Below are 18,873 nucleotides of genomic sequence, written 5' to 3'. Positions count from 1 at the left end.
ATGTTCTGGAAACCTAAGACATATATGCTTTTGTGATGATTTTTGGTAAATTAATTGTGATGCTATGATCGGTGAGATAGTACAATCTTTCAAGTAGGATTTCTGTCTCGGTGAAACTAGCTGCTGAATTTGGTAAAAATGCATGAAACATGATACTTGCTATATAATTGATATGTTTTGACCAAATTACCCTTGCGGGGAATAATTGCTAATTGATTGTCATGATTTGACCAAATTGCCCTCATGGGGAATAATTGCTAGCTAATTGTTATGTGTTGACCAAATTGCCCTTACGGGGAGTAATTGCTAGTGATGTACTTTATGAATACATGACACGTAAATAATTGCTTACACGTGTAACGTATCACAAATACCTTTGTTAAAGTCACACACGATTCACAAACGAAACACGAAACATGTTATGTGCATAGGTATTATGTGCCGGGTCTAGAGACTCGATAATATTCCGACACTTAGAAAAATCTCTTTGTTGTTTTAGAACGCTAGAGAGAGTTTTTCTGTGACGCGCATCTTGGTGAATTATTTTGGGAATACTTCGCAAACAGTGAGTTTCACTTTCCCCTTTTAAACTCTTTAAACGTTTTTCTCTTGGGGGAGATAACATACTCCGAACGCATTTTAGATTTTGTTAATATAGATTATATATCACTTGTAAAGACTAAGTGGCAAACGCGTAAACTAAAGTCCTTCATAACATCGAACCGGTTAATATTTGGATAATAGCGAGTCACTGTTGAGTAGTACTACTGGGTTTGACAAACCCCACCCAACGCTAAACTCGACTGGATGTCGAGCGGGTGTAATCTTGGCTAAACACATACCATGGTCTGGACGACCTGGTGGCAAGGCAAATTGATAAACAGTCAGCTTCGGTGTCGAGCACTTAGTGATACTTGTTTTATAGGCTAACTACCTATAGATATATAATTGACATAACACTATCTGGTAACGCAAAACGCTGTAACGCAAAACGCTGTAACGCAAAACGCTTAACGCAAAAGGCTGAACGCAAACGCTAAACACTTTATTTTATATAAACTTGTGAACTCACCAACCTTGTGTTGACACTTTTAGTATGTTATTCTCAGGTAGCCGAGGCGAACGCGCGGTTTAGGAACATGCATTGCTTGAAAACGCTTTTGTTATGCAAACTTATTTTAACATTTATCATTGGTTTTAAGTCGTCCTGCGTGACGCAACTTTTGGTTAAAGGTTTTTACGCTTCCGCATTTAATTTCTCGTAAACGTTTTCATGGTTTTTGAAACTTTGTTTTATGGTTTGATTATAACTAATGATTCCGATCCTGTTAGTTCACACCCTCTGACGGTAAAACTCCGTTAGTGGATTTTGAGGGTGTGACAATAAAGGTGATGTGGTAACCATACAGGCTGCAGAGCATTATTCTCTAGGATACTTAGGACAGATTACTTCTGGCCAACAATGAAGAAGGATACTATGGAATATTCATGGAAATGTGATGCTTGTCAAAGACATGGCAACATTCTTCATCAACCAACAGAACCTATGTATCATATCTCTTCTTCATGGCCTTTCATGAAATAGAGGATGGATATTATAGGTAAGTTACCTATGGCACTAGGCGGAAAAGTTTTCTTGCTTGCCATAACGAATTACTTCTCAAAATTGATTAAATCAGAAGCATTCGTTCAAGTCCATAAAAGGAAGTTATATCCTTTATTATAAGAAATATTATAACTAGATTTGGTATCCCATCTGAAATTATTTGTGATAATGGATCCCAATTTATTAGGAAAAGGACAACTAAGTTTTGTGATAGTTGGGGCATAAAGATGATCACCTCAACACCAGTCCATCCACAAGCTAATGGTCAAGCAGAATCAAGAAAAAAAAATCATCATCAACAACTTGAAGAAGAAGTTAGGGTCCAAGAAAGACAAATGGGCTGAGGAACTATGTTCTTTGGGCTGATAGAACAACACCCAAGAATGCAACAGGTCAAACACCATTCTCATTGGTATTTGGAGCAGAAGTTGTAATTCCTATAGAGATGGTAGTTCCTATTGCTAGAACAAGCATCCGTGATTCTCAAGCAAACAGCAAAAGCATTATCCAGGATCTAGACACTATATATGAGCTCAGAGACTTAGCAAAGGTTAGGATGGCTGCATATCAACATAGGATGGTTGGGGAATATAACAATAATATCATGATCAGAAGGTCTCAAGGAGATCTGGTCCTAGGGAAAACCTTTCAAAATATGACTATTCCGACAGATGGAAAGCAAGCACCCAAGTGGGAAGGGCCCTACTTGATTGAATCAGAAGCAGGAAAATGGGCATACCATCTACTTACTATGAAAGGTGATCGACTACCAAGAGCCTAGAATGCCATCCACCTCAAAAAGTATTTTATGTAATCAAGATCAAGGATCCTTAAAGGTTCAAGTATCCTAAAGTTGGTAAAATCTTATCCTACTATTTATACCTTCTAAATTTTGTTACTTACTGTTAATCAAAGGAAACAATATTCTCAACATTACACTCACCTAGTTTTAAGTTTATGCAGAAAATGCAGATTTCAAGAGCGAATACAAGGGTTAAGGGGTTGGCCACCTCTCTCCCACGTTTAAGGTATAATCTCATATGATTATACCTTCTAAGGTTTAAAGGTTTTCACCTTTCATACGAATTATATTTTTGACACTCTCGCCTTGAGTGCACACTATCCAAAGTATAGTTTGGGGGCAATGGGACCATTACACGCTTAGTGGCTGACAGTTTCATTGCTTTCGGCTATATGGAGGATCCTATGAAAAATGGTAGACGTACCATACAAAGTTTTCTAACATTTTCATGTTAGCTAAGGTTTTAGCGTTTTCATGTCACTTACGTTTGGGACTTACTCCAGTTTAACACAAGTATCTTTGGGCTTGACCCCAGTTTTGTTGGGCTTGTCCCCAGTTTTGTTGGACCTATCCCCAATTTGGTTGGGCATGTCCCCAGTTTTGTTGGGCTTGTCCCCAGTTTTTTGGGCTTGACCCCAGTTTTTCTGATTACTTGACTTAAAATCCTAAGATATTTGCAACATGTATCCTTAGTGTAGCTACAAGCATCGTTGAAATATCTGTGGTAAATTATTTCTAATCAGACCTTCGGGTATGATATTTATTTATCAATCTATATTCATCTTTGAAAACCATTATCTCCAAGGATCTAAGATCCTTAATCTTTATTTGAAAGGATAATTTATCTTTAATATCTTTCAGAAATTAAACTGTAACAACTATGTTTTCAAAATAATAAACGATCAGCAGATAGTCAAACGATTGTAATTATTATATCACCATGATTTACCAAAACATTCACCCGGATTTCACCATTTAAACATGAACCATCCACCCGGGTTAAAACAGGTGTTACTAGTTGTTCATGATTGCAGTGTTAATAATAAGAGGTGTTGGATATATAGCCGGAAGGGAAGTTCCCAAGGAAACTCCATAGATATATGATAATTATCTCTAGCTTGTCAAATCTCACCTATTTTACAGGAGGTTTGAATTTAAAGGCAAAATGACAGTTGTGATCTTATCACAACCGCCATTTTGGGGGAAATTTTTGGGGCAGAGAAATTTGATGATGTGGATACGTTATCCTGGCATATGTTCTGGATCAGTTATCCTTAGCATATGTTCCAGATCCTATCAGGATTAAGGATCCTCAGAACTTATCACTTACTAATGATTGTTCTCTTTGTTGAATTAATATTATGGCAGGTACAACGGATAAAGACCAAGTCTAAGCTATTATCTTGTCGTCCAAGCCATTCAGCAACGTGGTCAAAGTGTGCAGCAGCTCTTTGAGGAGTGGACTTGAATAGTGACTAAAAAATAGGACATTAGTTACTTTGTATTTTGTTTATGCATTGAAGTTTAATGCAGTTAGGTCAGATATATCATACATACTTGTAACACACACATAGCTCTCTTCACCATTGTAACACAATATTTTTTTATTAATAAAGTGGTGATAGACGATTTGTCATCACCCGGGGTTTTTATGTCGAAAATCACCTACTGATCAAGGGATTTTCCTCATAACAAATCCTTGTGTACATTCTTATTTCATCCACATAATCACCATTGTTGTTCAAGCACCCTACCTCACAAACTGATTTGGTTGCATTATCCTTAAAATTGATTTTGACAACAAGAGAATGGCGTCCAGATTCATGAGTTGAATCCAAGCCGAGCAAAACCAAACCAAAAAGGTACGTTTTAGATTTAAGGTTGAGTTTTTTAGGTCGGTTTGCACTAAGATTTAATACTAAGGCAAATCGGGCATTATTATGCAAGAAACATATAAACTTGAATGTAAACGAGATGTTTGGAATTAAATGGGACAAACGGGTAATGTTTGAACCAAGTTAGTGCAAGGAAACAGTATGGTTAAAGTCCTAGGCTCATTTATTATGCAAAACGGGCAAATTGAGTCGAAAAGAAAGGCTGGAAAATTATGGGAATAAAATCATATTCAAATGTAAAATAATCAAATCGAATGGACAAAGTAATTGAATCGAGTGGGCAAAGTAATCGAATCAAATGGGCAAAGTAATCAAATCGAATGAACAAGTAATCGAATCGAGTGGGCAAAGTAATTGAATCGAATGGACAAAGTAATCGAATCGAATTCGATTGATTAGAATATGCCATTCTATTAGAATCTACCATTCGATTAGATTTTTCATTCGATTAGTTCAAACTTAAATTTTCTAATAAAATTTTAGTAAATGACTGTTAATGAAAATAAAATTTTTCCCCAGCCAGGGGCTCTGCTCCTTGGACACTGCTAGACCCCGCTGCCCCTAGACCCTGCTGCCCCCGAACCCCTGTTAGCTAGGGGTTGCACTAACCTAGAAGTATGATATAGTTAGAGATAATTAATTGATACTTAGAATTATTCCACAGTTAGTCGTGCATGGCTAAGGAGGGGTATTATAGTTAACTTTAAGCACATAACACATGTGAGTTTCTAGCCCCATTTCTTTGTTATGTTTTCGGAGCTGTGTGCATACTCGATGTGATTAGTTAATACACTTACCTTAAGTGGTAAGTGAATGTTTTATAAATGATGTTTGAATGATATATATAAAAGATTAAGAGTCTATATGAAAGTAGTATGCATGAAAGTATATAAAAATATATATAAAGAAAGGTATGTATAGTTATATGGTAAGAGTGTGGCAGACCCTATTAATATCTGTGACAGGAGGGTGACATACCCTAAAATATATGTGAAAGGAGGGTGATAGAACCTACTAATATATGTGAAAGGAGGGTGGCAGACCCTAATAATATATGTGAAAGGAGGGTGGCAGACCATAATAATATCTATGAAGTATAGAGCGGAAGACTCTATAAAACGTGTAAGTATATATGCAAAGTAAGATAAAATATGAAAGAGTGAAAGAACGAAAGCATGAAGGTAAGAATGAAGGTATATACTTATGTATGAACACAAGAAAGTAAAGTAGGTTATGTTTGTAGTCTATGGACGTATTGTATGCTTCCTTATTAACTAGAACTCGCTCAGTGTAGCTGACTTTTAATATGCACGCATATGAATAGGTTAAAGGAGCTAGCTTGAATGAAGACACATGGCATTGTATTGAAGATACTGGCATCTTGAGAAGAATGTTATGATGTTATTTTTTATTTTGAAAGACAAATTTCAATGATGTTAAGACAAGATTTAGAATGTTATATAATATATGGTTGACTTATAAAATTCTGCGAAAATTTTTAATTCACTGTGATATTTAGAACTGTGTTTATGAGTAAATCCAACGCCAAAGTAAGGCACCGGGACCGTGGCCTTACAGAACATTATCCGGCCAGTTGAAGGTGAATCTTCAGAGTACCTTGTTAGGAGTTAAGGTAGGTTCAAGTGTTCAAGTGATGTTGACTCCATGGCACTAGTTATGAACTGCATGCTTGGAAAGTTATCGTTTCTTCATTTAGGTTTACCTATTAGAGCAAATATGAGTTTATCTAGAAATTAGAAACCAATTTTAGACAAATATGACGCTAAATTATCTAAACTGGAAATGAATGTGTTGTCTTTTGGTGGTCAAGTAACACTCGTTTTATCTATGTTAGAAACCAATTTTAGAAAAATATGACGCTAAATTATCTAAACTGGAAATGAATGTGTTGTATTTTGGTGGTCAAGTAACACTCGTTTTATCTGTGTTAGGTAGTTTGGAGGTATATTACTTTTCAGTTTTTAAAGCCCTGGTCAAAGTATTAAAACTGTTGGAATCTAAACGATGATGATTCCTATGGGGCGGGAATGAAGAGAAAGATAAAAATAAATTGGGTAGCATGACAAAAAATTTTACTTGATAAATATCAGGGTTGTTTGGGAGCTGGAAGCCTAAATGCAACAAACATTGTTTTGCTAGCTAAATGGAGGTCCAGATATGAAAAAATGGAAATTCCTTACTCTGGGTTAGGATTATTTCAGCTGTGCATACTACTCCTCGAACGAAGGGTATGATTTTGGTGAAAAAAAATCCTTTGTCAGCACATGGAAGGGGATCAACAAAGTGGAACAGGATGATACCGTGGGTAATTTGAAGATGGTGGAGAGATTAAGGGTCTAATAGGGAATGGAGGATATAACTAAAGTTTGGCTTGATGCTTGGATTATTGTTGTTTGTTGTTGATAAAAAGAAGTATATCATGGTTAAAGATTGTTATTGTTGGGTACAAATCAAATACAATGGAACTGGAGATGGACTAGATTAACGAGATTAGACCTAGATGGAGATGAATTTCAATCATGTTTGTCTTTGGCTTTTGGTATTCATTTCACATTAGGCCCAGATAAACGATTATGGAAAGAAGTTGAAGCGTCTCTAAATGAGTTTGTGGTAAAACCCTTGAGGTGGGAATTAGATAACCGACAAAATTAGGTAGTTGTTGGAAATTTTTGGTTAAAATGGATACATATTAAAGTTAATTGCTTTAGCTAGAGGCTTTTGTTTGATTGCATTGCTACTAAAAAGGCGTTATTGGCAAGAGGTATAAACATAGGTGATGAGACGTGTATGTTGTTTGAATTGCATACAGAATCATTAGATCATCTTATGGTTCATTGTCGGGTATCCAAGTGAGTTTCGTCAATTAATCATAGTTGGGTGAAATTACTCGTTTCTAGCAATCTTGACACGGTGAGATATGTTTTTGAGTTTCAATGTAAACATAAGGGTGGTAACGAGGAGTGTTTGGCCATACAAGCTATTTCGATGGTTACATGTTGGTTGATTTGGAATGCTAGAAACAATCATATCTTCAAAACTAAAGCAATCTTAGTGGACAATTTGGTGTGTGAATCAAAACTACCTCTTTTTTTTAGGTGAAACACCAAGGCAAGAACTTAAACATTGGATTGGGAGAAGTGAAGTAAGTTTAATTTTATTAACTTTCATTTGTAATTTATATCCTAGACTTGCTACTTTAATTTTTTCTTATTATTCTCTTATATGTTCGGGTCATTTACGCTTTGCAGGTTGACTTCTTTTTTCATTTTATAAAATTTCGGCCTTTAAAAAAGGAAAGAAAGCTTGAAATGATCTATAAACCAGTTCATTTCGTATTGCTGCGATCAACAATATCTTAACATAAATATCTTCTAAACCAAGGAAATATTTACAAATATAATAATAAAAAAAGCTACGTATTCACGTTTTCTCTATGTTAGACCATGTATAGTGGAGGGGCTATTTTGGGGGTAATATTCGACACGTGGTGCCACGTCAGCAGGGGGGTAATTTTCATGTTAGAGTGTAATGGTTTGTTGCCAAAAATCGACTCATAATAATATAATATTTTATTTTTCCAAGTTGAATGACGACATGTATTTGTCGCAACCAAATCATCTAGGGACGGTGTGAAAGACGATTTTTACCAAAAATCACTCTCCAATAGGGATGGCAATGAAACCCGAACCCGATGGGTAAATCCGAAACCCGACATAAATGGGACGAGTAATACCCGACCCATTAGGGTTTGGGACGGGTTTGGGATTAGTTTTAAAATTTTTCGCGGGTTTGGGATTTCTAATATACCCGATTATATACCCGATGTACCCGGTATAGCTTATTATATTATATATATACTATATTCCAAATATATTATTTGTCGAAACTTGTTTATGTTAATTATGTGAGATATTTTATCTTTATGATAACTATCTTTGTAATCGATTAGTTATATTTTGCCAAAACCCGACGGGTTTTGAGCCGAGTATACCCGACAGGTAGTTTATCAGAACCCGATAGGAAACCCGAAACCCGATGGGAAAACTCGAAACCCGACGGGTAATTACCCGATTAAAACCCGACGGGTTTGGATAACCAGGTATGGGTTTAGGAAGACCCAAACCCGACCCATTGCCATCCCTACTCTCAAATCGTCCTACTAAACACAACCTTATTATTGGTTCCGAAATCCATACAAATGCATCCCTCAATAAATAGTAAAATAAAATGGGCCAGAAGCCCACAGCACGTTACCACCTTCACTTCACCCATGAAGATATCAAAAATTGATTTTGATATATATTAATATTATTATTTAACCAATTCCTCGATCGCTCATGACATAACATAACATAATAATCGTACTACATTCCATACATTCACAATCGCAATCCCTACGCTTGCGATTCGTTCCTTTATCGTCTGCAGCATTCTCACCTAGGGTTTCATCGCACAATGCCTAGAAAAAACTTATTATCCGACGAAGAAGGTTCATAATCAACTTCAATTAATTTTCTATTTTTTCAGTGTGTGTTTACTCTTTCCCTTCTGTTTTTGCTCTTATTTATAGACGAGTTTGAAGTTGAAGAGGACGAGATGGAAGAGCCTGACGGCGAAGATATTCGTCACCACGACGATGATGAGGAGGAGCTTGGTATGATATTTGCTCTATTTTGGTTATCAAGTTATCTAGGGTTTGATATTTGTTAATATGTTTGACTTATTTAGGGTTTAATATTATGAAATTCGCTCTTATAATGTGTTTTATAAATCATGAAATTCATTAGAAGAAGGTGAAGATGAGTTTTATGAAGGTTGTTAGGGTTTAGTATTGTAACAATTGATGCTGTTTTGTTTATTTGATTCGTGGCGTATAATGTGGTTTTACTTATGAAATTATTCAGAAGAAGGTGTAGATGAGTATGAGAAAGATGGTTTCTTAGTGGATGATATTGATGAAGACGGGGAGGAAGAAGATAGTGATGAGGAGAAACAAAAGAAGAAAAAAAGAAAGAAAAGGTAATTTCATTTTTATGTTAATTTTTACTTTGTTATTGTTCATGTGGTCATGTTTGGCTTTCATGCCTTCTAACTTGTGCTGCAATAATGTTAAGGGAATCGGAAAAGAACTTTGTTCTTGATGAAGATGACTATGAGCTTCTTCAGGATAACGTCGGCTTTCGACGCCCGAAGGTTGTGAGTATTATGCTTTATATTGTTATATTCACTTCATCAAATCATATGTAAGATTGTTATATGAAGTTATGAACAGAATAGTTATTTAATTTCAGGAGAGTAAAAAGTTTAAGCGGTTAAAGAAAGCAAGGGCTGATGCTGATGAAGGGCCTTCTGGATATTCTGATGAGGAAGAGTATGACATAACTGGAAAGGGTGGGCGCAGTGCAGAAGATAAAATCAAACATAATTTATTTGATGATGGTGGGGGTACGTAATTATGCATTTTTTATTAAAAACATTGCGTTGTGGTTATCATTATCATACAAATCACTTTTCTGATGTAGGTACATCTTTAGAGGATGATATTATTGCTGAAGAGGAACAACAGTTAGTAGAAGTAGATGGTGACATTGATGATGAAGAAGATGAAATGGCTGACTTCATTGTTGATGAAGATGATGTCGATGAACATGGAGAACCAGCAAGAAGGAAGGTTAATAAGAAAAAACCTAGGCGGGCCCCAGGGGTGTCATCTATTGCAATTCAAGAAGCCCATGACATATTTGGTGATGTGGATGAGCTTTTGAGTAAAAGAAAATCAGAGCTTGAAAAGACCAATAGGTATATTGAAGGTGGTGACCAGAGGGAAATGAAACTACAAGACGAGTTTGAACCAATTATTCTTTCTGAAAAGTACATGACTGAGAAAGATGAGCATATTCGGGTGATAGATATTCCAGAAAGATTGCAGGTCATGATATGCACATACAATGTTTCTCTTATTATCTATGTATATATGCTTGTCGTATTGATTATTCACTTATTATGCAATTTGTGGTTTTAGATCTCTGAGGAAAGCACGGGTCCACCGCTAACGGATGGAGTTAGTATCGATGATGAGAGTAACTGGATTCTTAACCAACTTAACACGGGTATGGTACCTTTGTTCAGCAAAGAAGGATGTGATCTGGCAATATGCAAGGGTGACATCATTAGGTTTTTGGAATTTGTACATGTTCAGAAACTGGATGTAAGTTTTGTTTACCAAAAACTCTTGCATGTTTCATTCTTTTTTGATATGATTTGTGGAGCTATTAACATTTTTGTTATCAGGTGCCATTTATTGCTATGTATAGAAAGGATGAGTGCCAGAGTCTTTTTATAGACCCGGAGTCACAAGATGACAAAGACAATCAAAAAACCACGCTGAGGTGGCACAAGATACTTTGGGCTATTTTGGAGCTAGACAGAAAGTGGCTACTGCTTCAAAAACGAAAAAGCGCGTTACAAATATACTACAACAAGCGGTTTGAAGAAGAAAGAAGCGTGTATGATGAAACACGTCTTCACTTGAATCAAAAACTGTTTGATTCAATTACAAGGTCCCTTACAGCTGCTGAGTCAGAACGAGAAATCGATGATGTGGACTCAAAGTTTAACCTGCATTTCCCTCCTGTTGATGTTCCTGTCGATGAGATACAATTAAAAAAAACTTTTAAACGACCCAAGAGGAAGTCACAGTATAGCATTTGTTGCAAATCTGGACTATGGGAAGTTGCGAACAAGTTTGGCTACAGCTCTGAAGAATTTGGATTGCTTATTTCTCTTGAACAAATGGTTAGTAAATGACCAAAGTTCCCTCCCACTTTCACAAAATGACAACTTTTGACACTTTCTTTTTGCAGAGAACTGATGAATTAGAGGATGCAAAGGAAACACCAGAAGAAGTGGCTTCAAGATTTACGTGTGCAATGTTTGAAAATCCTCAAGATGTTCTCAGAGGAGCTAGACATATGGTATTCTCTAAATATGTTTGTTTTTCAATTGATTATAAATCTATAATGTAACTATGGTTAACTGTTATAGGTGGCGGTTGAGATCAGCTGCGAGCCATGTGTGCGGAGACATGTTAGAAGCATATTCATGGATAGCGCGGTGGTGTCGACTAATCCTACTTCAGATGGTAATGTGGCTATAGACTTGAATCATCAATTTGCAGGAATCAAGTGGTTGAACAAACCGATGACTAAATTTAATGATGCCCAATGGCTTCTTATACAAAAGGCAGAAGAAGAAAAACTTATTCAAGTTTCTGTGAAGCTTCCTGTATTTATCCATGATCGGTTGATTAATGATACTTATACTTATTATCTTAGTGATGGTGTGAGTAAATCTGCTCAAATATGGAACGAACAAAGGAAGCAGATAATCAATGACGCTTTTGACGGTTTGCTTTTACCGTCAATGGCAAAAGAAGCAAGAGTTTTATTAACAAGCAGAGCTAAAAACTGCTTACTAATGGAGTATGGAAAACATATATGGGATAAAGTATCGGTTGCACCTTATCCGAAGAAAGATCATGATGATAACTCGTCTGATGATTATGAAGCTGCACCCAGAGTTATGGCGTGCTGCTGGGGCCCGGGAAATCCCGCTACTACATTTGTGATGTTGGATTCGTGTGGTGATGTAGTTGATATATTGTATGCCAGTTCTATAAGCGGACAAAATCCTAATGATCAACAACGTAAGTTTCATGATCAACAACGTGTTGTTAAGTTCATGAAAGATCATCAACCTCAGGCTGTTGTTCTTGGAGCTGTTAATTTATCTTGTTTTCCACTAAGGGAAACTATTTTCGAGGTAAAATCGAAATTAGCACATTTGTTATCTTTACATAAATAGTTAATAATAATTTTATTACTATGTTATGTTTTTACAGATCATATTTAAGATGGTAGAACATGACCCGAGAGACTTAAGCCATGAGATGGATGAAATAAACGTTGTCTATGCTGAAGAGACTATCCCACACTTATATGAAAACTCGCGTATTTCAACCGAACAGCTTCAACCGCAATCTGGTAATTAGTTAACCTAAGTAATCATGTTTACCGACACGCAAATCTAATTCTAAATCTAATTTTATCATTCTGAAACTTTTCAGGTATTGTTAAACGAGCTGTGGCTCTCGGGCGTTATCTTCAAAATCCATTAGCAATGGTGGCGACCCTATGCGGGCCCGCGAAGGAGGTATTATCTTGGAAACTTACTCCTTTAGAAGGCTTTTTAACTTCCGATGAAAAATACAGTATGGTTGAACAAATTATGGTAGATGCCACGAACCAAGTGGGTCTAGATGTGAACTTAGCAATAAACCATGAATGGTTATTTGCTCCTTTACAATTTGTTTCCGGGCTTGGGCCCAGAAAAGCTGTTTCTTTGCAACGATCGTTGGTTCGGGCTGGTTCGATATACACGCGTAAAGATTTATTGGAACACGGGCTAGGGAAAAAGGTTTTTGTAAATGCAGTCGGCTTCTTACGGGTTCGTCGAAGTGGAAACACTGCTAGCAGTGGTAAATATTTTGACTTTTTAGATGATACACGAATCCACGTAGAATCATACGGGCTTGCAGAGGAACTGGCTGAAGATATGTACACTGCAGATGGTCAAGATGTTAATGATGAAGATGTACATGAAACGGCAATAGAATACGTGAGAGAAAACCCTAGATCGTTAAAAGAACTGAAAGTCCATGCTTATGCGAGATCTAAACACTTTGAAAATAAGGAAGACACGTTAAATCTTATACGGATGGAGTTGATTCAAGGGTTTCAAGATTGGCGAAAACCGTACGTGGAGCCGAGTCTAGTTGAAGCGTTTTATATGGTTACTGGGGAGACAGAGGAGACACTTTCTGAGGGTAAAATGGTCCAAGCGGTCGTACGTAGGGTTCAACCTCAAAGAGCAGTGTGTGTTCTTGACTCAGGGTTGACTGGTTTACTTAATAAAGAAGACTATAGTGATGACCGTAGAGACAATGACTTGACCGAGAAGTTAAATGAAGGCGATATTTTAACTTGCAAAATAAAATCAATGATTATCATGAAAGACCGGCAGCTGGGGTTTTTAAGCTGCAAAGAAAGCGATTTAAGAAACGCCCGATCTCAAAACAAGGAAAACATGGATCCTTATTATCATGAAAAGCGCGATAATTTAGACGACGAAAAGGAGAAAGCGCGTAAAGCTAAAGAGTTGGCAAAGAAGCATTTGAAGTCAAGAATGATTGTTCACCCTAGTTTTCAGAACATTACTGCTGATGAAGCAATGGAGGTATCAATGTACTATTATCCTTTGTTTTTTTAATTATTATTAGACCGTATATTAATTATGTTTTTTTTTTGAACAGATGTTGTCGGATAAGGAACCTGGTGAGAGTGTCATTCGCCCTAGCAGCCGTGGACCGTCTTATTTGACTTTGACCCTTAAAGTCTATGATGGTGTTTATGCTCACAAAGATATTATTGAAGGTGGGAAAGAGAATATGGATATCACAAGCATGTCACGCATTGGAAAAACTTTGAAAATAGGAGATGATGTGTTTGAAGATCTGGACGAGGTGATGTATCGTTATGTTGATCCGTTAGTCGGTCAGTTAAAGAGGATGTTGACTTACCGGAAGTTTAGAGACGGTGGGAAAGCTGAAGTGGATGAAAGTTTAAGGAAGGAGAAAAGTGAAAACCCGTCGAGGATTGTTTACTCATTTGGTATATCACATGAATACCCGGGGACGTTTATTTTAACGTATGTAAGGAGTTCAAATCCGCATCATGAGTATGTTGGGTTATATCCAAAAGGGTTCAAGTTCCGCAAGAAGATGTTTGAGGAAATTGATAGACTCGTGGCGTATTTTCAAAGGCACATTGACGATCCGTCAGATGCAGGACCGTCGATCCGATCAGTTTCCGCCATAGTGCCGATGCGCAGCCCTGCAGGTGGTGATTCTGGTGGCTGGAACCAATCTGGAGATCGGGGTGAGTCTGTACAACCAACCATTCATAGGTTTAAAAAAAGGGGGTGATATTTTATTGATGATTTTGGGTTGAATTACTTTGTGAAATGTGATTGCAGGTGGAAGTGATTATAGGAGTGGTGGCGGTCATGACGGACATCCAAGTGGCCTGCCACGGGCTTATGGTGGTGGTCGTGGGCGGGGTCGAGGACAAGGGTGGTACAACAGAGGAAACGAGGGCGGAAATGCAATGTCTAAGGATGGGGGGAATTTGTGGGGTGGCGTTGGCGGTGGCAGTATGAGGGGTAATGTGCAATCACAGGCGGGAGGAAGGGGTGCCGGGTGGGGCAGTGGGTGGTAGGTAGTATGGGTGTTACTTCAAACCGTAAACTTAGCACTAATCACTAAGCCACTATGGATGAAATTTTGTTATGTTCTCTTTTTAGTTTTAAGGTTTTGTTCTGGCTCAAGTATATATTTGTGATTGGTGGTTTATTAATGATCAGAAGTATTAAATGACTAGTACAAAAGGTGTTTGGTTTTTTTTTTTAATTATCATCATCATCATCTTCAACCAGTGGTTCCTCATTTCCTGCATAGAAAAGAATCATCATCATACAAAATATGTCACTACAGTTAGATCATTGTTTGGGGGAAGTTAAGAGAGATCTTTATATTAACAATTTTATTGTAATGGCAACTGAACTAAATTTTATTAAATATTATCTACAGTGACAGTATATGAGATAACTGAAACTTCCCATATATATATATAATAAAACTATTGTTATTATTGATCTGGTAAATTTCTTTTTCTCTATTATTTAGCATGTTATTTAGTTGGTGGAGAGAGACTACATCAAAATATGTAAAATCGTAAACAATGATACAAAATAATTAACAAAATTGAAGGAAGCTTTGTCATATTCTTCACCCATAACTCCATAAGAGCATCTCCTCACATGTCTTAGATATTGATAGATCTTGATTATTGAACACATCATATAACCCAACCTGTGATAAAAAATAGATTGCATACGTCGCCGCCTTCTTTTGTAACTCCGATGGATGTCCAGTAGCTCAACTAGCGAATGCCACTGGCGAGTTGATAATGTGCACCAAGACCATATGCGTGCCCATATGATGCTAACGAATTCACATGACAACAACAAATGATCAATTGACTCTGGCTCCAATCCACAGTTTGTACATAGGTTTTAATTGATGTTCAAGCTTCACTTTGATAGTTCCTCCAAAATTGGTAACATGTTAACACCCTTCAACCAAAGAAGCTTACCTTCAATGGTACCCATGTAGACCCGCAATATGTGAAACTAGCTTGAATATCCACTGCTCGATCGATATCCAGCGGGTTGTTTCTAGTGCAAATAGTTCTAGCCCATTACTACTTGCTTTAGTCATATGTTACTGATAGTGAACTTGACGTATATACACTTGTGTTACGGGTGCTAACAGGGTGTTGGAAGGGACTACGAAGTTAACAAAAGTCGAAAAATTAATGTCAAATGAAACAAATTGACCAACAACCAACTTTTATTAATATTTATGACCAAGTCTTGTATATGCACATGTAAGAAAGAAAATAAAAGGCAACTAACCACTGTTCATCAACATAAAAGGAACACAGAACAAGTGTACACGGTATGAGTCCGGGATTATGACCCAAAAGGCCACAAGAAAGACCATGGCCCGTGTCGTACCTGACCCCCCTTCCTGCTGCTGCCACCTGTCCCCTTTGGTGTTACCTCACGCCTACAAACCGGGCACGAGTTCACCTGGGCTAACCAAGGGGCAATGCAGCCCGAATGATACAAATGTTTACAAGGTAACTTCTTTGCACTAGACCCCAATACAAGTTTCTCTTTACAAACAGCACAATGCGAATCAGACCGCACATCTTTTTTTGAAACTTTAACAGTCGGAATCGCATCAGTTGACAATTTTGAAGCAGGTGGAGTAACAACTTCTTGATCATGAATGTTAAACTGTTCAAAGAATTCTTCAACCCCGGGTCCCACAAACAAATCTGCGCCGTTTTCTCGCCTGATTCCAAGTACTTCACTAAAAAGCTCAAAAACACCACCATTGTTGGGGATCCTAACGGGCATGTCGCCTGTGTAAATAGGCCACGGGCCCCACATAATATTGTTGTCATCTTCAGACGACGTGTCTTGTAGTTGCCGGTCTCGTTGGTGAGAGTTGTTTTGTTGTGTTTCTTGACGTCTGAAAAGGTTTGAGAAGGTTTCCATGATGCCTGATCTAGGATTTTGATTGTGATTTTGTTCTGCGGTTATTGTGTTTGTGGTTAGTATGCTTTCGAGTTCTTGAACAAAGCCGCCTCCACATTCACAACAAACCTTGGTTTGTCGTACGAGAGTGACCAAATGTCTGCAAGTGTAACACCAGTGGGTGTTTCTGTTGTCTAAAGTAGATGTTCTGTCTTGCTCCATTTGAGACAAACTGTAGTATTTCAGTCACCATGTTAGAAATAGCTTTTTATAATCCAATTCACCTAAGCAACAATACAAATTTACAAGTGCCTGATATCCATGTATTGCTATAGTTAATACTAAATCTTATCTTTAATGAGGCTGACATTTAATGTAAAAGGCAATTCACATAAAAAGTACCTCGCTTTATGCAAATTTCCGTTTGAGTTACTCAACTAATTTGTCGATTAGCGGTATCAGATTCATTTAATACATAAAAAGGACCTTTTGACATGTTATGAAGGTTATCAGTCACCATTATATTGATATGGCAGTAGTACATGTGGCATGCCATGTCACCTTGGTTGCCTGCGTGGCGGTACATGTAGCATGCTGCATATGTGTGACCTGCTGCTGACTAGGATGAGTAGCTCAAATGGAAAGTTGCATAGAGAGTTAGAGACCAATACTTGTTCCTCTTGTATTCCAAAAAACATACTCTTGTGATTAGCTTAAATCAAACTAGTCATATTTTGCCGATACGGATTCTAATATTTTATAACAAAGAAACTAAGTTTTCGCTTAAATATTAACAACATGCATATGAATTTTGCGCGCGGGGAAGAACAGATAACAATTGATAAATGTTGGCGATAAATTGCCAACAAATCCAAATCCAATCTGCATTTTCATAATAGTAGGTTTAAAGTTTTCCAAGAAATTCAATATTTTTCATTAAACACAAGATCTGCAGTGCAGATTAACCTCTTTATATTAAAAGAAGTCAACATTGAGTCATTTTGTAAAGAAGAAGAATCTGATAAAAGTCAACGAAAGTGGAGAGTAACAGATTAATTGACTAGTACATGATTTCCGATTAAGATCGGATAAATAGACCCTAAACTACATACACCAAAGAAGTCATGGGTTAGAGGGATGAGACAAGCAAGAGCTAATTCGGATCCAAATAGTATGTATAGCAATTAAGTAAGAAATTAACAGCGATCCGATTGGCTGAATTGGATAAGATAATTTATTATAATATAATCAATAACAAATAAAAGGTTACATAATAATACAGTACGGATCAAAATGAGACGCATTGAAATTATATACTCCAATACAATGATATGAAGAATGTTATAATAAGATGCATTTGAGTAATTGTAGTACCTTTGATTCAGAGATCGGAACCAAGAAAATTAGCCTGCAATGCAACTCTCTCACTCTGGAAGTTAAGTGATGAATTGAGACAAAATGTTAGAGGTGTAGTTTAGCCGGGTGGAAGATGCTAAAGTGAGCGGGGTGCGTACTGTATTGTATTGCTACTGATACCCTCTCTCTCTCTCTCTCTCTCTCTCTAACTTGCTCGACTCCACGTGGTTTGGCTGGCTGGCTGGCTCCTATTTATTTTATATTTATTTAGTACTACACAATACACATCAGCTTTCACATGTTTCTTTTTGGCACTAATTATTATGCTCTTCCTCTCTACTTTCTTTCTTTTTTCTCTTTTTGTAGATGTAGCCCATATATGACCCTCGGCCAAATAATTTTTATAACACGACTAATCTTAAATGTTGGCAAAAAATTATTCAACATGTATTACATTTAGCTCACTTTAAATAACATATGAAACTACTTTTGGTATAGATGAAGGTGTATGATAGACAAATCACTCGTAAGCTACTTGACATCTGCTAATCAAAAGCTTTAATCAAGTCTAAGCTCGAGCCTATAAGTAAATTTAAGCTTCATTTATCTAGCCCACATGCCTAGATGACTATATGAGTTTGTTACTTATATAAATTTTTATTTAGTTTGTTAATTTGTCATATAACTGTTAATTAGTATATATGAAATAATGATAAAAATATAACTTAACAACATAATTATAATTATAAATATATATATAAATTAACTAATAAATAAGAAACAAGCCAAGTCAAGGTCCAAGGTCAAGCTCGTACTTGAAAAACTACTCGATGAAGCTTAGAGTTTTACAAATAGATCTTCAAATAAGTCGTGCTTGAGCCCTCGTAAGTTAAACAAGCCAAGCCAAAAAGCTTAGATCCCGATATATACAACTCGAAATTCAAATTAATAAAATAATGCGAGTCTACCGA

General features: G+C 36.8%; 1 protein-coding gene and 1 pseudogene across 2 annotated transcripts; one reads left to right on the top strand and one right to left on the bottom strand.

Moving 5' to 3' along the window:
- Positions 1 to 8,677: 8,677 nt before the first annotated feature.
- Positions 8,678 to 14,658, top strand: LOC143583383 (transcription elongation factor SPT6 homolog). 2 transcript variants are annotated; one of them, XM_077065697.1, is made up of 14 exons: positions 8,678 to 8,813; positions 8,895 to 8,978; positions 9,232 to 9,343; positions 9,439 to 9,517; positions 9,616 to 9,769; positions 9,847 to 10,253; positions 10,347 to 10,532; positions 10,616 to 11,119; positions 11,188 to 11,298; positions 11,369 to 12,145; positions 12,225 to 12,366; positions 12,450 to 13,618; positions 13,695 to 14,319; positions 14,417 to 14,658. In XM_077065697.1, exons 1-14 carry the CDS (start codon positions 8,780 to 8,782, stop codon positions 14,656 to 14,658), a joined length of 4,626 nt encoding a protein of 1,541 aa, XP_076921812.1. In that variant the 5' UTR covers positions 8,678 to 8,779. The 2 variants fall into 2 exon arrangements, with proteins under 2 accessions (XP_076921812.1, XP_076921813.1); XM_077065698.1 differs by having other exon boundaries at positions 13,695 to 14,346; positions 14,414 to 14,658.
- A 1,175-nt stretch (positions 14,659 to 15,833) lies between these two features.
- On the bottom strand, positions 15,834 to 16,774 carry LOC143583386 (putative E3 ubiquitin-protein ligase RHC1A pseudogene; annotated as a pseudogene).
- Positions 16,775 to 18,873: the final 2,099 nt, after the last annotated feature.

Source organism: Bidens hawaiensis, unplaced genomic scaffold (assembly GCF_021521415.1).
Source record: "Bidens hawaiensis isolate Kalapana, Puna unplaced genomic scaffold, B.hawaiensis_p1.1 tig00032380_1, whole genome shotgun sequence".
NCBI lineage: Eukaryota > Viridiplantae > Streptophyta > Magnoliopsida > Asterales > Asteraceae > Bidens > Bidens hawaiensis.
The sequence above is the reverse complement of the archived record's forward strand: the minus strand, read 5'-3'. Positions and strand labels throughout refer to the sequence as shown.